The 26,745-nt window shown below is 33.7% G+C and overlaps 1 protein-coding gene across 1 annotated transcript; it reads left to right on the top strand.

Moving 5' to 3' along the window:
* LOC108374405 (regulator of G-protein signaling loco-like) lies at positions 1–24,431 on the top strand (the record flags this gene model as incomplete). The annotated part of the gene is made up of 3 exons (XM_017630388.1): positions 1–905; positions 23,719–23,811; positions 24,374–24,431. Coding segments are annotated over exons 1-3 (565 nt in total), but the record flags the coding sequence as incomplete, so codon positions are not given.
* Between the last annotated feature and the right edge of the window lie 2,314 nt (positions 24,432–26,745).

The following is a 26,745-nucleotide window of genomic DNA, read 5'->3' as shown; positions in this document are numbered from 1 at the left end:
TTTCTCATTTCTATCATTTCAGATTAATTGATTTTGGTATCGATGAACATGAGTATGACGAGGTTCACGAACTACCAGAAGAATCCAACATTAATCCACAAATTGCAACTACAACAACAGATATACACGTACAACAGCAGCAACCACTCTTACACGCCACAAATACAAAAAACAACAACAACAGCACAAACACAACGGATTTACCCCCCGAATTGCCACCGCCAAAGCAAAACAAAGTGAAGAACTCAAAGAAAAATAAATCGAAATCGAAAATTCCACGCTCACCATCACTTGCCTCGAGCAGCAGCAGTGCTGCGTTAACGACGACAACTGGTGGCGGTAGTAATCATCTAAACAACAGCGGCAATAATTTTGGTAGTGCAATTAATTATTCACAATCGGTCAGCGGTGGCCGCAACACACCATACTCATCCATACCACCACAGACACCACCACTGCCGGCCAACTATCAACAAAGTAAATTGCAACATATGAATGGTGGCAACGTCACACCAACACAAAAGATTCCACAAACGCCATTAGGTGCATTCGGTGCCGGCATTTCACCTGTGACGCCAACAACACCAACAATTCTGGTGTCCAACAGCGGTGGTAATAATAATGTTGGTTTCGCAAGCACACCAACCGGTGGTAGTGTTGTTGTTGGTGGACTCGCAGTGATGGGTGGCGGTAGTGTGCCACTTAGTGGTGGCCACGGTGCCAATGGCTCAAGCGTTGGCGGCAATGGCGTCGGTGGTGGCGGTGGGGGTAATCAGCGGGGAAGCGTTAATATGGCTTCAGCTCGACGCCCACAGCTGCAAATCTCTCCCATACCGGAGTCGCCGAAACATTTTCAGTATTTGACTTTGACGGTGCGCAAGGACGAGAATGGATATGGCATGAAGGTAAGATAAATTGAATGCATGTACTTATGCATTTATTTTTCTTTTATGAAACTTATCTATCAACTACAAATAGAAATGGTGGTCAGATACGTAAAGCATTTAGAGCTTTTATTAATCGCCCTTTTAATAACATCGGAAATTTTTCGATGCTCTAGTATGGCTGGAAGGTAAAAACTAATAGCGTTTTCTTTTCTTGAAATAATGTTGCATTTATTCTGTCCTGCGCCGGGGGTGTCAAGTTTTCGTTTTCTTTTTTCGGCATTTTCACATGCATATTGCGTGCTCTTTCCTTAAAAGGTTGCACTCTGATAATGTTGCCATATACATAAGTAGGTGACATTTTTTTCGAGACAAGGAGACGCCATAATGTTCTGAACTGCAGTTTTCTCCCGTAGAGGTTCGAGTTTGTCTTCCGTCCACCTGAAATTCCTAAAGAGAATACTTCTAATACTATGTTCGTGGAGAGAAAACTGAATATATCTTTAAGGGAATGCACAGAAGATCGCCTTAGTCGGAAATGCAGGACATCGGGGGGACTAAGGGAGATCAATTTTTTCGAGAGAGCTGCAGAAATAAAAATCTCTGCTGAGTTCTTGTATACCAAAGCCAGTCTAACCTCAAGTACAGAAAGTTAAGCTTGGGAGAAAATACCCAATGCCCTGATACTTATTATTGTTGTATGGCTTTCACTTGCCAGAGCTTGTCATGGCGATACCAATAAATCCCTTGTCAAAAAACATGCCAGAAACAGCATAGGTTACTCCAGGTAGGATTTTGTAGGACGCAACGAGTCCAGACACTGCTAAAGTATCTCAGTTAAAGAAATCTTCCCAACTACAAAAGTGATTATCTTAAAGGGAAACTATTCTGGTGCCAGTCCAGACTCTATGAAAATAAATTGCTTTCAGTTAAACTGTCCTGTGCTCGTAAACGAACTAGAGAAAATCTACCTAGCACCCGAACTGGTTATCCTAGTCAAGATATTGCGGCTGATTAAGTTTTGTATGTTAGGGCTTATTAATATAGTATTGAGCGCTGGAATAGATTATACGTAGAAAGGATTTCCATGCCAGAACCTGTTCTGGCACTATTGGTTAAATTCCAGTTCGGGAAATCTAATGGATTCAGGGCTTTGATTAGAGATTTTCCTGCCGGGACATTACTCATTTTGCCTAAGATTTTAACAAATTGTTTTAATAAAGGCAAGGGGACAGAGATGGCTCTTGAAACCAAAAGTGCGCGTCACGATATTCTGCTTTCCCAACTCCATCGTCTCACATGCGGGCCAATCTCTTTTTTATCCATGTTGATGATTTGCCTGACTATCTTACAGACAATAAATGGCCATATGGTTTATCCACTTTGCTGTCCTAATAGGAAGTTAACCATTATTAGATCAATACAAACACTCCATTGATGTTTGTTCTATTTGATTTTGTCTCACACAAGAGAAATATTCGAAATAAAGTCTCATTTTATTTGACTTTACATCATTTTGCAATATTTCATTTAACTTATTGATTTAATTTGAATTGACTTTTAAACAGTTGGCAACCCTCTTTATAAATATTTTCGAAACAAAATTTTCTCGCACCTTTTTCGATTAACATCCATTTTGTAATACTTTAAAATTGAATTTAGCTTTGAAACAGCATTTTTGAAAATAAAGCAACTTTGCCATCGATATTGTGTTACGTCTTTTAACTTATTAATAAAATTGAATTTATGTGGTAAAGCTCTTGACCATGTTTTCGTACCAAAACATTTTTAAATCTCGATCGTTTGGCATCAATATTGTAAAACTTCGTTGAATTTATTAATAAAATTGAATTTATGTGGTAAAGCTCTTGACCATGTTTTCATACCAAAACATTTTTAAATCTCGATAGTTTGGCATCAATATTGTAAAACTTCGTTGAATTTATTATATAAAATATAATTTTACTTTTAAAACAGCTGGCAACCCTCTTCTCAAAATATCATAAGCTGATTTCATTCACCTTGCCAATTATATTGGTTTTAAATTCCGAAAATGGTGGCAACCCTCGTCAAAAATAATCTTCATGAAACCTCTCTCGTTTGATACCCATATTCAAATATTTTATATTACTTGTTAAAGTGATTTTTAATTTCTAAACAGGTTGTCGCCGCTTTGAAAGTATTTTTAGAATAAAGCATTCTCTACCATTTGGAAACCATATTAAAATATTTCGTTTAATTTGTTATGTAAACAGATTTTAACTTTTTGAACAGGTGGCAACCTTTTTAAAAAATATTTCCGTAAAACCCGCTTTTGAATGGATTCTGTTTGACAATCACATTGTTGTGATACTTTATTTAACTTATCAATTAACGGATTTTTAAATTTAGAAGGTGGCAACCCCCTTAAAAATATTTTAAAAATAAAATGGTTTTAAAACCCCTTTCCTTTGACAGCCAAAATGTTGTAATATTTTATTTGACTTATTAATTGATTGATTATAAAGGTGGCGCGCCTCCTAAAATCATATCCTATATGTAAATCCAAGCTATAATATAACTGTGTTCCAAATACCATTGAAATCCGTCCAGCCGTTTTTGTGTGAAGGGGCAACAAATATATTCACATACTCACATACTCACATACTCACACACTCACTCACAACTTTCACATTTATAATCCCACCAAACAATTTGTGTTGCCGGCAATAAGAAAACGTGTCGCCCTCGGAAACAAATTTATTGCCGGTAATATTGCCATCGAATCGATTTCCTATTACCGGTCGCTCTAAAACGTCCGCCGAAGGCAACACGCCTGGGCGAGTCGTTTTCTTATTACCTGAATGAGTCCTTTTCTTATCGCTTCAGGCGATATTTGGAATAATTTTATTCTTTTTAATACTTCATTTATTTTTTTGTATACCAAATCGCAACTTACAATCGGAAATAATTAATTTTCTCGCTGTGAGGCTTCCTATTTCTTCAATCTTGTCCTTGGGCATAATTTAGATGCTTTTGGCCAATACTATTGACGGCATATTCATAAGTTTCGGCATTTTTGAGAACTTTTTTATTCAAAATTGACATGAACGGAGTGATGTTGCCGATTTGTCACCACAGCATAAATCGGTGAGTCGCCAATTTGTTGCCATTGACGATTGTTGCCTATTTCTCATATTTTGCATGGTGGGTACTTAGTAGGATTTTCTTTTAATTTTGTTGAATGAGCAGTGCGAACTGAACCATATTTGTTACCATTCTGTAAAAAGATACACTTAACGATTCGTTTATTGCTTGGCATGATGAGTCACGGAATAGGTACTTCCTACTCTAAGTGATTTTTCCGCTCTTACTATTGCATGACACTGCGAATCTCATACAGCTTATTTGACCACTTACTGTCTCAAGTGTTTACAAACAATTTAGGGATTAGAGCCAATATACAAAACTGGCGTTAAAATCAAACCCACTAAAAGTGTTTGTCAATGCTACCCTAGCAACAAACCACTAACGATATATCGGCTCCAACCTTTCTTTTTTTAATTGCTGATCTGTCCAATTGCTGTTGTTGTCCATATTACGATTTTGTCCACCAAAAAAATCAGCGCATGCGATTTTGCGATATGTAAATTTTTAAAGTAATTTTTTTTTAATATAATTGTTGTCATTAGTCAGTTGTAGCACACGAGGTAATTTAGCATACTTTTTCTGCCGTTAACATCGCACATCGCCGTGTGCACTACCGATCACTGCTAAGATTTTTCATATTAATTTTGTTGTTTGGTCTTTTTAATTTTTTCCTTACGTTTATATTTGCTTTCGTCTTTTTATTTTTATTTACATTTCGGTTATTTTTATGGCGACGTCGACGACGATTAAGTCAGCATTTAGTTAAAATGAATTGTTTTTGTTTGTGAATTTGAAAATGAAGTCATCATTCGTTTTGTTGTTGGTCGCTAATATTCGACCGAACTAAAGTGGCAATCATGCAACATTGGAATCGGCACGATCGGGGTGATGTTGATGCTTGTGTAAGTACACATGTGCAGATTGCGCTTCTTTACTCATTTATTAAAAATTAATCATATGAATGCAATTTGTGGACACTCTGCCTTTTGTAGTTGTCGTCAATGCGTCTGTGTTTCGGCAAACGTTGCATTATTATTATTATTTTTGTAGATAGCGATGCGCTCCATACCCTCTGTGTTCACAGCTCTCTCACTTTCTCGCTAAATAACAGCTCTCACGTGATTGGTTCAAGCAATTCAATTTTAATTTCTTTTACATTTATTATCGACCATTATTACATTTTATCCACTTGAATAGCACTTTAATCGATTTTATCTTTTTATTGCTAATTAGTCGATCAGTTATGTGGAACTGTGACATTTGCCAGGCAACTTTTACAATTTCCTTGATTAACCTGTCTGTTGTTCGTCCGTCGCTGAACAAAGATTACATAAGATAAGTGTGAAAAAATGACGTACGCGTTTTAAAAAAAAAAAAAAATGGCAGTATTATTGATACTGCCACTGTGACAGATGATAATTTATCATTTTTAATTACTCCCGCAGTCCCTGATATAGTCGATCAGTTACATTAGCTGACAAAGTGAGAGTGAAAGGTCAGTTGATTTCCAATGAGATAATCCATGCGAAAGACATACAAACGAATTCTAGTTAGATGCAAACGGTTTTAAGAAGTGCGATGTGGAGAAAATAAGGATTCAAAGTAGTTCAAATAGATCAGAACAATTGTTATAATAAGAGAGTATATTGGTAATACTAGCACAGATATGGTTTGGATACTGCAGAAGGTTAAACTCTCACTTATACAAGTTTGATCTCGACATACCCAACATATTTATGTTTTTCCTTTATGATAATGAAGGGAATCCACTTGAAACTAAACTTCTCTTCCCATGCCCCTCTATAAATTACTCAATAAACACTTCGTTAATTTTTGTCCGACCGCAGCGAAACCAAAAAATTTTTGAGTCTATCGTTAGTTAATTTAGCCTGACAAAAATGTATTGGAGACTAGCTGGTCTAGGCTAGTCTAAACATTTTGAAAGCTAAGTAGCCGCTGCAAAAAAGAAAAGTAACGCGGGACTTCAATTGAATGAACAAAGAGAGTTATAGAAAAAGCATTCTCCTTGGTATTCCACGTATTCAATTCACAAGCTCTGCATCTTTTTTATTTTTCGTTCTAAACGGCTTTCAACATTATAGCGTTGGCTTAAGCTCATAATTTTCGTCCTTTGGAATGGTTAGTGTAAAACTGCTCCTAAGGATTGTGGATCAATCACTTATGGATATAATTCTCAAAGGGAAGGCGCTAAAAACTGCTTTATTAATCCCATATACTCTTGGAGCATTGGAGCCGGAATTGATAAAACGCAGTTTTTCTCGGGCTCTTTTGCGAATTGTAGAGGTACAGTTTGTTGACCCCTTATAGTCCGTTATCTTGGAGGTCACCTCTATCGTTGCCAGTTCTGCTTATGAATTGATATCTTTACAACCTGTTCTAGTGGCCTTTTTGAATGTTTAAAAGCGTCAAAATTTAATACACCTTAAGCAATGTGTAGAGAATCTGTTTTTTTTTTCTACCCATATTCAATACTAACTTGGTTTTATAACTTAATGGTTTCGTACTGGGTTGTTGTAAAAGTACTCGTAATCTCGTTTTATTTCGTGTGTTCCAGAGCGATACTAATCAATTTTAATTGTGTCACTTTGATCCATGACTTTCTGCCACTTTTCGAATAAAACCATAATTCCGTCAAAGGAAACACTGGATTTAAAACGACTAATTCTTGACCCGGGCCACTTTTAGCTATTCATTCAAGTTGGAAAACTCTTCTTCATTATCTCGTAGTAAGGCTTCCCCCGAAAGCATCATTGCTCACTAAAAGGCTCTTTGATATATTTTCACCTCCCACTGAGATTTCTCGGATTTTAGTTTTTGTAGAAAATCTAAAATATTTCGGAAAAGTATTAAAATTTGCGTGATCTGGACCGATTTGAAAATATCTGCAAAAGTGACTTTTTTTATGAATAAAAATAGTTTCTTAAAGGACTTTTTGAAAAAAATACCCTCAGATGACAAAACAGATTAAGCTTAAAAAATCTGCTTAAAAATATTTAAAATCTTAATGATAAGATTTTTGTTCTATTTTGCTATTACGATTTAGACTTATGGGGTCTCAGTAGAAAGGTATTTTCGCACTCTTTTTATTTCGGTTAAAAAAAGGCATTCAAGTCCTTTTTTTTTAATATTAACACATCTTAATTGAACTTGGAATGACGCTCTTTCATCCTACTTTTCTCCTTTATGCTTTGAATCAGTTTATTAGCAAATAAATAAAAAGGGTTAGAAAATATTTCCTTTTTTAGTTCGAAAATACCTTTCCAATGATACCTCACAAGTCTAAATCGGAATAGTTTAGGTTCAGTTATTAAAGTTTTTCTTATACCAATCTTTGAAAAAAGTTAAAAAACAGCATCAACAATCTCATTATTACGATTCCGTTGAAATTTTTTACATTTTGTTTAAATATTTTTATGCAAATTTTTTAAGCTTAAACTGTTTTGTCATTTCGAAGGGATTTTTTTCAAACAAATCTATAAGAAACTATTTTTATTCATAAAAAACTCCATTTTTGGAGGTATTTTCAAATCGGTCCAGCTCATGTAAACCTCAATATTTTTCCGAAATATTTTCCAATTTCAATTGAAACACAGTACCGATTTTTTATATTTTTTTTGTATGGGGAGTGATGCAGGCTAATGTACATGTGTGATAGTGTATCTGCGTTTCGAAAGGTTTCTTGGAGCTTGGGTATGGAGGTGGTAGATAATGCAAAGCATATTACACCTTTTAAAAATGAACAAAGGATTACGCGTCTCGGTTTACTGCTTTGAAGCTGAAATTCGGCAATAATGACAGCAGCAGGAATTGAATTCGCCGAATGAGCGGATACACACTTATGTGCATTGACAATCTGGCAACCATAAAGACCCTACATATGTACGTGTATGTACCTTAATAGTACTTACTCGAAAACCGTTGTAGATTGTAACGTGNAGGCAACCATAAAGACCCTACATATGTACGTATGTACCTTAATAGTACTTACTCGAAAACCGTTGTAGATTGTAACGTGCCAACAAGAAGCTTAGTCATTCCCAAAATTATTCACTTACATATATCGACTCCCAGGACACAAAGGTCTATTGAAGGTAACGAAAGAGCGGAAGAACTAGCCAAAGAAAGTGTTTTTCTAGACCCCCAATAGTGACGGACATACCAACTTCTCTATTCGAAATAATACGTTTACACGATCTGCTTCGGTTGCGTAAACCTACCCAATATTTCTATCTTACAAACTACCACGAAATCTGGAACTGTCCACAAATCGTACTTTTGCCTATGCTTTTGTATGATGGTAACCTCAATCTGAGCAATGCTGATATATGGAATAATGAAAAAGAGTGAACGCAAACTTTCGTGGAAGATCGTACCAACTAGGTGACAGTAATTTAATTGACTGCGGGTAAAATCGAAAAGCAGCGAACAAGTAATCAGCCTCACTGCGAATGTCGTGTCGAGTGCAAATAGTTTTTCGAGAATCGAGTTGTGTTGAAAATTGCATGGCATTACCTAAAACTTCGATTGGACAAGTGAATTAAAACGGAAAAACTTGATCGTTTTTCCAATGTTGTCGAGTCGTGCAATTTGGTCTAATTTATGACTTTCGCAATGAGGCTGAATATCTCAGTTAAAACGAACTGCGTATCTTTAAATTAGTGTATAAATCAATATTTATGTTTAGTCTAGACTTTTATAACCCCAAGAGCCGAACAAATTTTTTTTGATGTTAAACGTAATGATCATTTTAATTATAAACACAATATTGCAAATTTTAGATTGGTCGTAAAACAAATGCATTGTGGCTAAAAACCACTTCCGGCGATGCATATATTTAGGAACTTTAGGCTCGCGGCTCTTGGCTGTAAACAAAAGCTACATGCCAGAATCGCTATGTGTGATTGTAATTGTAAATAGAGTATGTACATATGTACAGCAATAAAGCACAGAGACTCCCACACAAAATTGAACATTTAAAAATATCAAAAAGTAACGAAACAGCTATTTATGTTTAACAACTCAAAGTGAAGGCGATGGCACCTTATTGGCAGCCACAAAGTAACTAACGCGGGCGTTTGATGCCCGATAGACTTGCACTTGAACTTACCACTTGCCGCCCGCGGTCAATACGCACGAATTCTAGGCGTTGCTGCATCTTGTAAGTACCACATAGCAAAGAAAGTGAATACATTTTAACAAACATGCAAATATGTACATATCTATGTTTGTATGTGCATTTATATACGGAGCATTCCAGCCCAATTTTTTCAGAGGTCTCGCTGTTTTTTTTAAATTTTTTTGTTTGTTGAGCCGTTTTAGAGATATCGCTTTAAGGAAAATCTTTTTTAAGTGCCCATGACTTGCGCAAAATAATATCGGAAGGAAGTAAAGTTACACATACGCCTTGTACGAGTGAGTGCCCAAGCTGTTGATCAGACTTAAAAAAAAAAAAAACTATAAAAACTGATTACTCGGTTTTTTTTTTTTGCTAAAAATTACTTGTTATCTTTGTCGTAGTCAAAGTTCTTGGCGTTAAATTGGATAACATTTGTTAGTTTTTCATTAATTTAAAAATTTGAAAAAATTAGTGCTCATTGGTTGTCTTATTATCGAACTTGGCTTAAAAGTGGCGTATTGATTGACAATTAAAAAAAAAAATCAGGAAAATCGAAGAGAACGTGTTTTTTGGAAATGAACATTTTTTGTTAAAAATTTGAAAGATATTTTATAGAAATTTGCTCGATTTTTCATTCCAAAAGTATTTTCAAAAAGAAAAATTAAAAAATATGTCCCAATCGGTCCATTTTTGCTTTTTTTATTTTTTAAAAATCGATACCGTTATCGAAAACGGCCGGAAAAAATAATAAAATTTCAAAAGAAATCAGAGAAGGCTGTCAAAAATGTATGAAAAAATGGAAGACGCAAAAGTCAAATTTTGTCCGAATTGGAGTGGAATTTCCCATATATGTATGTATGTACATATACGCGTGTTTGTGTGTTAAGCCTAAAATGAAACATCCACTAACAAGCCGCCCATCCACCATCCATACCAGGGTTGTTGCGAATATTCGCATTCGCATGTGTAAAAACGTACACGAAAATATGGAACCGTGGATTTAATCTATCATTTTGAAGAAATGTTGGGCATGAAAAGGGATAAAACTTCTTTACTGCTTGTTCCCATTTTTCTTCATTTTGATTGCTGTTTTTCTTCAATTAAGAGAAGTTTTTTTTGAGTACATTTAAAATGTCACTGTCACTTTATGATTAGTGGTAGTGCATTTCAAATTTCACTAGCACTATATGGTTAGTGGTAGTGCATTTAAATGTCACTACCACCATATGTTTAGTGATAGTGCATTTCAAATTTCACTAGCACTACATTGTTTTTGTGTGTTAAGGGAAGGAAAATTTCACTATCACTGACTTATTATACTGATTTACAAATTTAGAAATATTTGGAAATATTTGATTGTAATACCCATTTCCTTACAACAGGTTTGTACAAAAATTTCTAGCCACTATCCATATAGTGGTGGCGAAATGCATTTCCACTAAGTGCATAGTGGCAGCGAAACCAATTTTCCATTGCCACTATTCACTTAGTGCTAATGCATTTCGAATTTCACTACCACTACACCAATAGTGGTAATGAAATGCTAAGTTCATTAAAAATTTAGTGCAGCGTGCCCAAACCTGAATTCGATAAGAGTTATGTAACTATCGAATATTATTTGCCAAAGGTCTGTTGAAAAAACTGGATGCATCGCTAGCGGTGAGTAATTAATTGTGACTGCCTGCAACTACGAAAAGTCGAGCTCAGCTAATTAAAAAACGCTATTCATTGCAGGCGAACCTTTTCAAAAAGTCGCCCGAGGGCTAAGCAGATCTGCGATCTTCATCGTCTGTGATTCCAATAATCCAAATTATTGTAAAATAGGCTGTAACCCGAAAAGGTAGCTTTACATTACTTTATATTAAATACAATGTTCCAATTTTTAAATTCAAGTTGCAAATGAAAAACAACTTTATTAAAAATTACTAACTCTTCCATTTTTTATTTACCTAAATAACCTAATTTACATACCCAAATTATTATTATTATTATTCGCATCAGGGTCCTCGGATGTTAGCTTTTAAACATCCGCATCCGAATTTGTCTAAAATTCCACATTCGCAACATCCCTAATCCATACTACCGTTCCAGCAGCGACAGCCGCGCGCCTAATTCGCTGGCAAAACTATCTTTGATGGCATCTACATAAATCTCATAGCGCACATCAGCGGTACCCGCCCCATTCCTCCTCTGCCTCCACCTACCGCTTTTGTCAGTATTTACTCATAGTTTCAGATTTTGCTGTCGAGATTCTTTTTATGATCTCACATGCTACTAGATGACAGCCTGTCATTGCTTAGTTAAAAATAATATCTACACATTAGCTGTCGTCACAGAGAAAAGTTTGTGCATACGATTAAACAAATACAAAATTTTTACGCAATTTTTGCCTCGAATATATTTTAGCGCAAGTAAATACATCATATGAACGTGTATACATATGTATATATGTATGCATGTATACAGTAAGTTTCACTGAAACTCGTACACGTACTGCTAGCTTAAGATCACTAATTTGCCAGAAGAACGTCTTAACTCGAAAAATTAAATTAAGTGTGATAAGTCTTNTTAATTGTGACTGCCTGCAACTACGAAAAGTCGAGCTCAGCTAATTAAAAAACGCTATTCATTGCAGGCGAACCTTTTCAAAAAGTCGCCCGAGGGCTAAGCAGATCTGCGATCTTCATCGTCTGTGATTCCAATAATCCAAATTATTGTAAAATAGGCTGTAACCCGAAAAGGTAGCTTTACATTACTTTATATTAAATACAATGTTCCAATTTTTAAATTCAAGTTGCAAATGAAAAACAACTTTATTAAAAATTACTAACTCTTCCATTTTTTATTTACCTAAATAACCTAATTTACATACCCAAATTATTATTATTATTATTCGCATCAGGGTCCGCGGATGTTAGCTTTTAAACATCCGCATCCGAATTTGTCTAAAATTCCACATTCGCAACATCCCTAATCCATACTACCGTTCCAGCAGCGACAGCCGCGCGCCTAATTCGCTGGCAAAACTATCTTTGATGGCATCTACATAAATCTCATAGCGCACATCAGCGGTACCCGCCCCATTCCTCCTCTGCCTCCACCTACCGCTTTTGTCAGTATTTACTCATAGTTTCAGATTTTGCTGTCGAGATTCTTTTTATGATCTCACATGCTACTAGATGACAGCCTGTCATTGCTTAGTTAAAAATAATATCTACACATTAGCTGTCGTCACAGAGAAAAGTTTGTGCATACGATTAAACAAATACAAAATTTTTACGCAATTTTTGCCTCAAATATATTTTAGCGCAAGTAAATACATCATATGAACGTGTATACATATGTATATATGTATGCATGTATACAGTAAGTTTCACTGAAACTCGTACACGTACTGCTAGCTTAAGATCACTAATTTGCCAGAAGAACGTCTTAACTCGAAAAATTAAATTAAGTGTGATAAGTCTTTATCTAAAGAAATTTATTCAAGAGCTTTTATTTATTTTTAAATATTTCTTCTAGTGCCGAAGTTAACTTGTTTTATGTGTATACATACTTATATTACATTTGCACAAAATAAAATCACAATTTGACTCAAATTCGCGGTAAATGTTTGTCAGCTGTTAGGTTAGGATCTGCTTGGTTGGTAGAAGCACCGCCTGGTCTCCAATAGGCTGCGTTTGGCGAATAACACCAAGCGAACTTGGTAACAAATCAAATGATGTTGCTGTTGGAGAGCCATTGCTAAGGCCTACTTAAATCGACTAGCCCATCCACAAATCGTCATCGTCGAGTTCAACTAATGATAGGCCCAGAAAACTTGGTGCTCAAAGCGAGAGGACGGTTTCTACATACATAACCTTCTACAGCATCCATATCAGAGTCAATTGGATCTCCCGACCCAGTTGAAGCTCTTCGTCTGCGATGGGTGGTGGGTGAACTCGGATGACGGCATTTACGCAGAGGGAGTTTGTGCAGGTGGTGATGAAAGCTAGTTTATCGCTTCTTCGTGCGAGCTCGGGTTCGGTGGTTGTGCGATAAAGGTCTGAATCCTAATCAATTCTGGAAAATATCTTGAAAACCATTTTCTGTCTTTCGAAAGGCTGAAAGACTAATTGAAGGATCTTTCAAGAGGTGGTCTATAACCCGTTTGACTTTAAGCAACAAGTTCTATAAAAATTAAATTAACTAAAAAATATATATTTCTATATAAACAATAAAAAAATATATTTTTCTATATAAACAATAGAAACTAAAAATTAAAAAAAACGTTAATTAAAAAAATGAAATAAAAGAGAAAAAATAAATAAAATAAGTTTCTAAAAATTATTTGAAGTTAAAAAACTTTTCCTTTTTTTAACTAAGTTGGGTTAGGTTAGGAGGGCGTGTGTACTTTCACTCGGAGACAGAATTGTCCATTGTGAGTGACCTCTTTTACAGAGCGTCAGGAGGAGACACGTACCTAAATCGAAGGAGTGGCTTCAAGACATTATTTTACTGAACCAATTACTATCCCTGATGAAGCCGTTGAAGAACAGTTGAAGAAGCTTGTACCCAAGTGCTTGAGCCGCTTCGTCTGTGGACCTGGACATCGACACAGATAATGGACAATTGATTCTTCCTCATCCTCATCATGGCAGCCTCTGCAGAAAGTAATCGTTGGTATTCGCCACCGTTGGAGCATTAGTGCACAGTGTACTGTTATGACGCCGGTAAGGACTTTTACTGAAGTCAATTGGTTTTCAGTCTGTTCATTTTCTTTTTTCTACTCACACGCGGTCATAATAAAGTTGTGGTCTCATGAAATGAATAAAATACTTAACAATAAAATGTAACAATTAAAAAAAATTAAATAAAAAACTCAAAATTTAAACTGTAAAAGGAAAAAATACATAAGATAGGTTTATAAAAATTAAATGAAATTAAACAAATTTATGTTTTTCCTTTTAAAACCATTAATTAAAAAAAAAGGAAATTAATGCATAAAACACTTTTCTTAAACATTAAATGTAATTAAAAAAACTTTTTTTTTATAAGAGTAAAGTCTAAAAATTAAAAGAATATTACATAAAAAAAAAATATTAAAAAATTTCATTTAAAAAATTTAAGTTTTTTTATTTTATTTATGCCCTTATAACAATTACATATATTCAAAAATTTCGTTGAGCTTGAGGCCGTTTCTAATGGTAGAAGTTATAGCTACTATTTCGGAGACCACCACTTCTCCTCATCAGACTTCTTTATCGAGTTCAGTGGAATTTAAACTTTTTGATTGGCTTTGCATACGCAGTAGGGCGATACAAGTCTAAGCAAGAACTTGTGAGTGCATAACACGTATTTATGTTTTACATATTTATTTGTGAGTAATCAAAAAGTTTTTCCTGACAGCCTAATTTAGTTTCTTCATAAAACAAATTCGCTAAACTCTCTATACATATTAGAACAATTGTTGTACGATATTTCATCCCACATACTTGACGAAAATAAGTATATACATACATATATAACTAAAGGGTATGTTTTAGGTGCATGAAGTTTTCGAAAGGATCTCAGTCAAGCACTAGAATTTTTTTCAAATCATATGAATTGTGCAAAATTTGCTAAATTAGGAAACTGTTTTATTGTGACATGCCTTACCTATACCCAAAAGGCATTACTTATCGCACACCTTCTTCAGAATAGACACAAGTCAAAAATCAGATCCGGAAATTTAACTGCTTGTGGAACGTACAGAAGAACCGCAATTTGATAAAACAGGTATAACAGTAGTTCTCTAGTTAGAAAATATAGTCATGAAGAAAAAATATTTGCATTAATTTGGGATAAATCCTACGAATTTGTTTATGAAAAAAAATGGACCGATTTTTTTTGAGTTGTGCCTCTTTTGAAGAAGCCATTGGCGCCCTTAGAGCAGGATCTACATTTTGTAATGGTCAAGTCAATGCTCAATGCTGGTAAGAGAGTAGGGTAAAAATTTTGACTGTCTGCGGGCGGTTTTAAATACGCTAGGTCAAGGAAGTCATGCATTTGAAATGAAAAATTTTATTTTTATCTACCAAAACTGAAATATGTACGCATTATGTGTGGTTTAAATTTACAGAACTCGTCTGACTAGCAGACCCAAACCCGACTAAATTCCTATTGCCAAACTTAAAATAGAACCGACTAGAAAATACTTGCAATGGACGGACTAACCTTACAATAGGAAACTCAGTTTTAAATGGAATTTAGAAACACCAAAGATATCTTACCAATGTGTCACGACAGTGGGGTATACGCAATCGGAACTTCCACAGCATCAGAATCGTATTTTTAATGATGCTACAGCAATGGTTACAATCCATATCGTAAATGGTTACAACTAGGGATGCAAATTTTGGGGAGTAACATCGATACATCGACGTTTCGATGCATCGGACAAATGAACATCGATGCTAAAATACATCGCCAGAAAATCATCGATATATCGATGGTTTCCGATGTTTCCAAATTTGTTAGGTTGACTACAACCTTAATACTTTTCAATTCATACTCTTTGTAATTCAATTAGAAAAATACTTACATATGGATGTATTTCCCTGTATTTCTTTAATATTCCTTTGCCCTTCCTATAAATATAATAAAAATGCATGCCGTCGTAAGTTCGCCGAGCCTAAAGTTCCAAGCCCCAAATTCGTTGAAATTTCAACGGGAACCCGGTCCCTTTTTAATGATTATGTACGCATTTTTAATATCGAAAGATAGGAGTATACACGGAATTTCTGAATTTTCCCCAAAAGAATAAGTAATAAAATTCATGGCCAGTCAAAAAATTTTAATTTTTAATAAAATTTTAATAATTTAAGTTGAATTCAAGTCTGAATCACACTAAAGTCGATGTTAAAACATCGCTGAAACTGGCATCGATGTATCGTCAATTTAGCGATTTTAGGAAATTGTAAACATCGATGGCAAACATCGAATTTTGAACCGATATTATCGATGTTTCAAAAATATCGATGCATCGTTTGCATCCCTAGTTACAACCAACCACCTAAACTACTTGGCCGGGGCCCCTTTCTCGAGTTAACGAATCTTGTATTCTTTTCTAATATTCTTACTTACTTTTTAAGCTCCTTCCCCGATGTGATGAAAACACCAAAATTAAATATAAATTAAGAAGAGAAAAAAATCGTTTCAATTTTGATAGGACAATCGTCAGCACGCGTTCGAAATTAAATGCCAAAAATTTGCAACAAAAAACTACAATTCTAAACAGACACCCATTACATACTTCGCAATACGTACTTTCCTTTGGCTTTATTTTGCACTCATAAATGTTGGCATTTGTCCAGACTTTGGCGTAATTTCGTACAAATGTGTGTGAGTTGTTGGTTGCTTGACGGTAATAAGCCGCATACAAATTTATATGTAAACAAACAAATTTTTTTTTTAATCTTCTTACTTTATTTTTGCATTAGTCATAGTTGAAAAATTTAGCCAAATTTAGCTTAAAACATTTAAGGTAGTTTATAATGTGCGGTTAATAATGACGTTGGTGGTGATGATGAAGAATATAAATCTGCCTAATCACGCTTGGCGTTGTGCGCACTCGGGTGCCCGGGTAATATACAAATGTCAGTGCTGGTTAAAGGAAAACACTTTTGATCATTCAGTACTACACTGAAAAAATATGCTCTGACACTAGAAGAAAATCTGTATAGTAGGAATAAGTTGTTTTGCTTCTGCCTTTGTTATAGCATTTACCACGACCAAAAGTACCGTAGTAGCTTTCATTATTCAGTTCACGATTTTCAAAGCCAACTGCATATTTTTAAAGCGGACTTACGGTAAATTTTATATAACGAATTAATTTTTTTATTTGTATATAACGATATTTTAATTTCCCAATACTATAGACACGACTACCATTTAATCCTTTTTCTCCCTTGTCTAGCAATTAATTTATTTTATACATATCAAAGCGTTTTCGTCTGAATCTAGAACAGTTACTCGATTAGGAACTATATCAGATGCGCGCCACGTCTTCCTGAAAATTAAATCAATTACGAGAATGTCTTCATTTTTCCTGGGTCAGGACGAGTTATTTTTTACGGGCTTTGAAGTTTTGAGGTCATGTGTTATATGTGATATATAAATAGTGCCTATAACATCCGTAAACATGTATCTATTTTTATGATCTTGAGCTTGTTGAAAAGGTGTTAAAGAGTAGGTACTTTATTCCATCGACAGTTACTTTACATAGTTAATTCTATTTACTATCCTTTCTCTGGAACATTGGAAACGCAGGTAATTTCTCATAAAAAAAAATTCTTTTTGAAAAAATAATGCATTTTGTACAAATTAAGTTTTTCGGTATTGTGCCGTTTGCTGTTTGCGAATTTACGTACATAAGGGCGGTTGAAAAATGCACGTAGAATCAGTAAAGTCCGAGTTTCGAGGGATTGTTCTATAACGGAAAAATATACCCCTGTTTTTTTATTTCGAAATCAAAAAATATTTAGACGCCCTTCAAGCGTTAAAAGATTTTTATGTATTTTATATTGATTTTGAAGAATTCTATATCATTTCTAAGAAAAAAGGGATTTTCCCATATAAAATACATGGAGCAATTTTAGCGCTTTGAGCGACCTATAATTTTTTTTTGATTTCAAAATAAAAAAACCAGAGTACGAAAATAAACTGTACAAAACAATTCCCATTTGCTCATCGATCATCATATCANTGTAGGTACTTTATTCCATCGATAGTTACTTTACATAGTTAATTGTATTTACTATCCTTTCTCTGGAACATTGGAAACGCAGGTAATTTCTCATTAAAAAATTTTTTTTTGTAAAAATAATGCATTTTGTACAAATTAAGTTTTTCGGTATTGTGCCGTTTGCTGTTTGCGAATTTACGTACATAAGGGCGGTTGAAAAATGCACGTAGAATCAGTAAAGTCCGAGTTTCGAGGGATTGTTCTATAACGGAAAAATATACCCCTGTTTTTTTATTTCGAAATCAAAAAATATTTAGACGCCCTTCAAGCGTTAAAAGATTTTTATGTATTTTATATTGATTTTGAAGAATTCTATATCATTTCTAAGAAAAAAGGGATTTTCCCATATAAAATACATGGAGCAATTTTAGCGCTTTGAGCGACCTATAATTTTTTTTTGATTTCAAAATAAAAAAACCAGAGTACGAAAATAAACTGTACAAAACAATTCCCATTTGCTCATCGATCATCATATCATTTGTGGTTTTGTACCGTTTTGTACAAAGTCAGAAACAAATAGTAAGATTACCTGTCATTTTCCCCAACGAGAAACGTTTGCTTTTCGTTTGTGACAATTGTACCATAGGGTACATTTTATATGTATGATGAAAACGTTTCAATTACGCGAAAAATATTTTTTGTCTGTAAATATTCATATCCAGTTCAATTAAAAAACATTTATATTTTTTTTTATTCATTGCATCCATTCGTTTTGTATTTAGTTATTGCATATGTGTACATACATACATATATTTTTCTCTGCACGATTCATTTCGTTTGTTGTTTCGTCTGTAAGTACTAAACTACTGTAGTGTACTATCGCCAAAGTGAACTCAGCCGTTTTGTTTTCGTATTGTACCGAACTGTTGAAGTAAAAAACGAAACGAAATAGTAACGTACAATATAGTTTATTTTCGTACCCTGAAAAAAACAAGGGTATATTTTTTTCGGTATAGAATTCCGGCTTTACTTTTTTACTCACATCAGTATCAGTATTCGTTATTTATTTATTTTTTTCACAATATTCGATATACATATTTTACATTATAAACTTGTNAAAAAAATATTTAGACGCCCTTCAAGCGTTAAAAGATTTTTATGTATTTTATATTGATTTTGAAGAATTCTATATAATTTCTAAGAAAAAAGGGCTTTTCCCATATAAAATACATGGAAAAATTTTAGCGCTTTGAGCGACCTATATTTTTTTTTTGATTTCAAAATAAAAAAACAAAGGTATATTTTTTTCGGTATAGAATTCCGGCTTTACTTTTTTACTCACATCAGTATCAGTATTCGTTATTTATTTTATTTTTTTCACAATATTCGATATACATATTTTACATTATAAACTTGTTCGTAAATTTAAATATAAAGCTCTTGTACGGCGCACGGATTGCACGGTAAAAACTTAAAACTTAAAAGCTTTGCAAACCTTGCAACCCGTGAACTGTGCAAGGGCTTAGCAAGTTTTCGAAAATACCCCTATGGTTTTTGTAGTAGAATGAGCTCTGTGCATTATAAATATTAATTAACGATCCCCGTACCGAATGTCATGCATTAGTCACTTAAGTGTCTTGTTCAGCCATGTTAAGTCTTCAATGACTTTGGGCTCCGTTTATATGGAAGTCGTTCATGACACTTTCATACAAATGGTAATTCAGTCGTTGATAGCCTCTGCATGACTTCAGATTTTTTAGAATTTTTTTGAGTATGCAGTTTTGCAACCCAATAAATTCTAGTAAAAAAATCCAAGTTCGGATTTAGCCGAAAATCGCGTTGATTTTTGAGAATTTTTTTTTGTTGAAGGTGTTTTGCATTTTTCCCATATAAAGTATTTTCAGAAAAAAAAGAAATTTTATGGAAAAGACTGCGTAAAAAAAAATTGCCAAAANCTGCAGCCCATTAAATTCTAGTAAAAAAATCCAAGTTCGGATTTAGCCGAAAATCGCGTTGATTTTTGAGATTTTTTTTTGTTGAAGGTGTTTTGCATTTTTCCCATATAAAGTATTTTCAGAAAAAAAAGAAATTTTATGGAAAAGACTGCGTAAAAAAAAATTGCCAAAAAATCAATGGTAATTCCTAGCTACTTAAAACTTTCACTTGGGCTACAAATCTGCATACTCAAAAAAATTCAAAAAAATCTGATTAAANGCACTTGGGCTACTCAAAAAAATTCAAAAAAATCTGATTAAAAATTTGAAAATTATCATGAAAATTTTTAGAATTTTCGTGAGTTTTGCACAAAGTTTAGGAATTATATCGAGCCCTAACCGCCAAAATAACGTAAGCGACATTTTTTCAAAATTTTATTTTTGATGCAGAAATATTCCTAGAGCATTAGACGCATTTTTGCATCAAAAAGAAAATTTTGAAAAAAATGTCGCTTACGTTATTTTGGCGGTTAGGGCTCGATATTTTAATTTTTTTGTTGTAGGATGAACCATATTTTTATACGAAATTGGCGGAAAAATATTAGAATGAAAATTGTTGCATATATTNAAATAAATAAAAAAAAATTGCCAAAAAATCAATGGTAATTCCTAGCTACTTAAAACTTTCACTTGGGCTACAAATCTGCATACTCAAAAAAATTCAAAAAAATCTGATTAAAAAGTTGAAAATTATCATGAAAATTTTTAGAATTTTCGTGAGTTTTGCACAAAGTTTAGGAATTATATCGAGCCCTAACCGCCAAAATAACGTAAGCGACATTTTTTCAAAATTTTATTTTTGATGCAGAAATATTCCTAGAGCATTAGACGCATTTTTGCATCAAAAAGAAAATTTTGAAAAAAATGTCGCTTACGTTATTTTGGCGGTTAGGGCTCGATATTTTAATTTTTTTGTTGTAGGATGAACCATATTTTTATACGAAATTGGCGGAAAAATATTAGAATGAAAATTGTTGCATATATTGTGAAAAATTTGCTGTGCCAATACTTTGTTCCGGCAGTGTANAAGAAAATTTTGAAAAAAATGTCGCTTACGTTATTTTGGCGGTTAGGGCTCGATATTTTAATTTTTTTGTTGTAGGATGAACCATATTTTTATACGAAATTGGCGGAAAAATATTAGAATGAAAATTGTTGCATATATTGTGAAAAATTTGCTGTGCCAATACCTTGTTGCGGCGTGTATGTATTTCTACATTGCACTATGGCTGAAATAAGCACTTTCTGTGGCTAAAAGTCCAATTTTCAATTTTGCTTTCAAAATGTTTAACAGGCGAACTTTATTCTAGATACTCTAATTTTTGTTTGGAATCCCCGCTACCAAGTTCATTCAGATAGGATTGAATCAATTNGCGGCGTGTATGTATTTCTACATTGCACTATGGCTGAAATAAGCACTTTCTGGGGCTAAAAGTCCAATTTTCAATTTTGCTTTCAAAATGTTTAACAGGCGAACTTTATTCTAGATACTCTAATTATTGTTTGGAATCACCGCTACCAAGTTCATTCTGATAGGATTGAATAAATTCAAAAACAATTCTTGCTTTTTGCATTGCGTGATTTTAACTGGGATTCAGACTACAATCTCCCCCCTTACACTAGTCGTCTAAAGCTCATTGAATAACTCAGTGAGAGGGGAGACCAGTATGTTTGCATGTATGTATATATAAAAAGAAAATATTTATTGGTTCAAAAATGGTGGGTAGGCACTGTGGCCAATGGAAAAGTTCGTTTACCACCTCTGCACGGTTGTAAGCCATGCAGAGTCCGCAAAATGCTCCGGAAGCAGTGTCCGGAGGATGCATCAGACTAGGCCGAGCATTTTTTGCACATGCACATGTCATGACACTTTCGACCTCTATTTTTGAAGCCATGCAAAACTAATTTTGAACTTAACGAATCATTCCGCGGTTTATGTCAAGACTTTAACTCTCATTCCAGCACGTTTGACATATGGGACTCGATTTTTGCTACAAATAGAACTTTCATTTCCACTCTCAATAATTGAGATACTATCTTTAGCATATCCAATCAGCTGATGAATTTGATTCGGTAGCTCAATAGTTTTAGATCTCGACACTTAACAAACTCCTGTTTCCACGACTTGGCACCAAAAAACAAAAAAAAAAAAACAAAAAGGTTCTGTAAGTCATGCGGACTGCGCCCCTCGTGTCGGTTGGGTGGTAATGGAGGGTAAAACCCGTTGTGATCAATTAATTAAATTAATGAATTAATTATAAATTCACGACCGTAAGATAAACCTGGTCCTCTATCTGTCAACCTAAATATTGTGTGTTTTTTTACTTTGGGATAGAATTTTATTATACTGAACAGCAGTGCAACGTGGATGTATTTTACGTGCCTATGACTATAAAAAGTTTGAAGTGTATTTATTTTAGCAATGGGAAATATTAATAATGGTATGTACTATTGACTGTAACAATTGCGGTTTTAAATAACATTTGTGTTTTTGAAAAAATTCGGTTTTATACAAGTTTAAACATATTGTGCTTGTTTCATGGAGTGTGACTTTTTCTGTCCGATTTTGTCGGACATGATATTTATATATATATATATACATATCTGATAAAAGGGCGTTATATCTACTTTCATTTGCTCCTATTTACTGGCCCCTGCTTGATAAAATTACTATTTTTAGACGTCATCAAAGTCAAAACTGAATAAATATTCAACGCGTGGATTCGGATTCTGCGCACAAAAATACATAACTTTTGTCAGAAACGTTTCTCTCGAATGGACTTCTGACTTCTTCTAATCCACTTCTGGTCGAAACAGGAAGACGGTAATACAACAAAGGATACACTCTAAAAAATCTGTTTAAAAATTCGACTATAAATCGAGTATATTTTTGTTTGTTTTAAATTTTTTTTTTGGTAAATTTACTCGATGAATATGTATTTTTCTCGTTTACACATTTTCGTGCGTAAAAATCCTTTTTGTTAGCGGCTTTACACAATTCTACGGGTGAAAAGGCAGATGTGTATTCTGTAGCTTCTACACACTTTCGTAGTAAATTTCGCACACCACAGCGGCTATATTACACTCTAAAAAGTCTGAAATTTAAAAAAACTATTCGTTGAATAATCGAGTATGTAATTTCGCGAATAATAAGGTAGTGAGTCAGTAACCTACCTTTTTGCTAGAAAATTTACACAATTGTTTTTTAGAGTGTAGGGCATCCACGACTTAATAGTTGTGGTTTTTCCGTTTTCCAATAAAAACATGTTCCTCCATTTTAGAAGGAGTGGACGGGTGGTCTGAGACACCCGGTATATGGGCGTGGATGTGGTTATGGGCCGATTTCGCTGATTTTCAAATCAACGTGTTTTAAGATTCTCTGCTTATTATATTATATAAAGTGCTTATTTCAGCCATAAAAAATTAACGCAAATTCTTAGCCACTTGAAACTTGCACTTTATTGAGCTAGAATTGAATATATAGAAGTGTATACTCAGAATTTTTCTAAATATTCTTAATAAAAAATTGTTTTGAATTTTTGAAATTTGGACTTATATGGTTTTTGTTGGATAATGAGCTATACTTTTATAAAAAAAGAATAGTAAACAATTAACAAACAAACGAAAAATAGTCAAAACTGTCAAAATGACGTGTACCTATTATTTTTCACAGGACTGTATGTATGTATGTAGGTAATACGAACATGCTATACATAATTATTTCAATATATTTCGGCAAAAGTTTCTTCACTTTGCCTGTAATAGTTTTTTTTTTTTAATTTAGGTTAGTTGTTTTTCGCTAATTTTACTTTTAAATTTTATAGTCATTTATTATTTTCTTACACTTTGTCTCCCTCTGTGTCTTTGCAGGTCTCTGGCGACAATCCAGTTTTTGTTGAAAGCGTTAAACCAGGTGGAGCGGCACAAATTGCTGGCTTAGTTGCCGGCGATATGATCTTAAAGGTATGTTTGTTAGTTGCGAATTTTCGTTGTTGTTGTTATAATTGTATATGTGGTTGTTATTATTTTTGTAGACAACAATGCAAAAGCAAAGAAAAGACAGGCCGCCGCGAAGATTATTATTATTATATTGTTGCATATTGTGTTGTTATTGTTCTTGTTTTTTTATTGTTTTCCGGCGTGCAACGAAGAATATTGCAAAAATCAAAAAAAAAAAAATGATTTTCCGCCCCACCCTGTCCGAGTTCTTTGCCTTTTTATGTTGAACTGATAATGGTGTTTCTTTTGCTCTTGTTGTTATTGTTTGCGTTGTTTTTGGCGTTGTTGCTGTTCTTGCCTTTTCTGTCAAGTCATACTTGATGGTTAATAATAATGCGCAAAGCGTTTCTATACACACACACATACACACCTAGATCGCGGTTTTATTGTTGTTTATATGCTTTTATTTATTATTTGTTACTTTTATTTTTCGCTTTTGAATTTTATTTATATTTTTTTGTTGTTTGTTGTTTTTTTGCCAACTGTGCCATTCACCGTTTTCTCTGTTGTTATTTCGCTTTTTTAGGTCAATGGACAAGAAGTGCGTATGGAGAAGCATCCAACTGTGGTTGGCTTAATAAAAGGTATGTTGCTACTACTTTTGTTGTTGTTGTCTTTTTCGTTTGTTGTACTCAATCTTGACTGTTGACTGCAGACTGTTGTTGTTGCTGCTCTTGCTGTTGCCGTTGCCGTTGCCTTTGCCACTGCTGTGTGGCGCGGTGGGTGTGGCAATGCAGCGCAATTCAAGCAAGCAAATCAAGTCAAGTCGTGTCGAGTCGCTCGAGTATTTTTATTTGTTTGTACGTGTGTATGTACATACATATGTTTGTATGTCCACCACAAAGTGGTTTAAACGGGTATTGTACTCTGGTGGCATTCAGTAATTGCAACAGTGTGAAGTGCCGTTTATGAGTAAGCCAAAAGATTTCCACATCATGAAGTTCAATGTGTTGGTTGAAGTTCGATTGCCGCTATTTTATGGTTGTTATAATGAAAATGATTGATCTAGAAATAAATTTGGTGAGTTTGTGCTAAAAAATTATAATTGCCTTAATTGCATTCATGTATTCTGCTTTCTGCGAGAATACAATGCTATGAATGAGCTGTTCTGTATTAGAGACAAGCCTTAATATTCTATTAGAAATGTGCCAAATGAGACACTGCTGCAGAAGAATCAATATATTCGCCAAACCAAGGGCCAAATATAGTAAAATTGCATTCTTAATTTTTCTCTATGACGTCAGGGATTTTAAAAAGAACTTTGAAATTTGAAAGATATGAGTAATTAAAAAAATGATTTAAAAATTTCAGTGCAATATACTTAAGAAACCAGTATGGGTATCAAATGAAATAGAAGATTCTGTAGACATTTTTTGGTCCGTAAGGGACGGGTAAGTATTGAAAATACTCTTTTATAATTTCATCCTTGAATATCCTTGAAATATTTTAAATTCTTATTTTTGAAAAAATTATATGTTAAGGACTAACTTTATTAGCTTAAAAAATAAAATAGATTAAAGGGGCATTTTCAATTCCTATTCGTCCTTGTGAACCCAAACAAATTATTTCATTTGGTATCCATACTTTTGTTTTACATTGCACTGATTTTTTTTAAATAAATTTTGGAATTAACCATATCGAGCCCTAACCGCCAAAACTAACGTAAGCGAATTTTTTTTTTTAAATTTTCTTTTCGATGCAGAAATATTCCAAGACCATTTAGATGCATTTCTGCATGAAAAAGAAAATTTTGAAAAAAATGTCGCTTACGTTATTTGGCGGTTAGGGCTCGATAAAGTCTTTTTAAAAAAATCAAGACGTCAGAGAAATGCCCATTTATACATATGCGGTTAATTGTGTGTAATATGAAGAGACTTTTATAAAAAATATAAATTTTGGATAAACAAAAGGAATATAGACAAAACTGGTCCAAATAAGGGGCTTCTTTTATTTCTGCTACTCGAATTATGAACTTCTTTCAACCAGAAAATAAATTTTTTGACTTTTTTCATCGAGCTTTTTTCGACATACCTTAAATTACTTTATCAGATATGTACACACTAAAATATTATTAAATGCATATAAATTTAACTACTGTCTGTCGTTTTGAAATAATTTTCACTTTAAATAAAAAAGTACGTTCCAAACCTATTTACTTATTATTTATTATATGGTAGGAGAGCTTCACCTTTAACACCAAAAAATTTCCTCTCGACATAAGTGGTTAGATAAAACTGACACACGCCAAACTTTTTTTCTTTCATATGTCGTGATACGGCTTAATGTACATCTAAGAAATACAATAAAATATGTACTAATACAAAAATAGCTTTTGCCGAGCTTGCATCTTGTGAGCAAAATTTGGTTCAGTTTACGCCTTTCACAAAAATATTTTGAGCTAATTCAACGTCATTCGTAAGCTAGACCGCCTCCTAAATAGCTTTTTTTTAACAAGAATATAATTTGATTACAATAAATATGTCAAATAAAGAAGTTTGCATGCATTATTTTAAAATTCTGCAAAACATTTTCAAACAATTAAATTTTTTAAGTATACATATTACATAATGGGATTTAATTTTGAATTGAGTGTCTTTTGAAAATCTGAATAATGAGCTATTTCTTATGCAAATTTCTATTTCTTGGTATCAATTTTTTAAAGTTTAACTCATTCATACCCTAAAAATTTTATACATACTTATCTTGTCACCAAAATGTCGTGAGCTAATTTTTTAAAGGTATGTATAGTTAAATCTTCACCATGATGCCCCAGAAATGGAAATGGCGGAATTATTTAATACATATCTCATAAAAAATATATAAAATACCGGAGATTACACTAAAAGTTTCATTATTTTGATCTTTTTTTGCTCCGAAGTGTGACCACAGTGATGCACT

Source organism: Rhagoletis zephyria, unplaced genomic scaffold, assembly GCF_001687245.7.
Source record: "Rhagoletis zephyria isolate East Lansing unplaced genomic scaffold, Rhagoletis_zephyria_1.1 Rzeph_scaffold_07690, whole genome shotgun sequence".
NCBI lineage: Eukaryota > Metazoa > Arthropoda > Insecta > Diptera > Tephritidae > Rhagoletis > Rhagoletis zephyria.
Note: the sequence above shows the minus strand (reverse complement) of the source record. Positions and strands in the feature narration are given on the sequence as shown.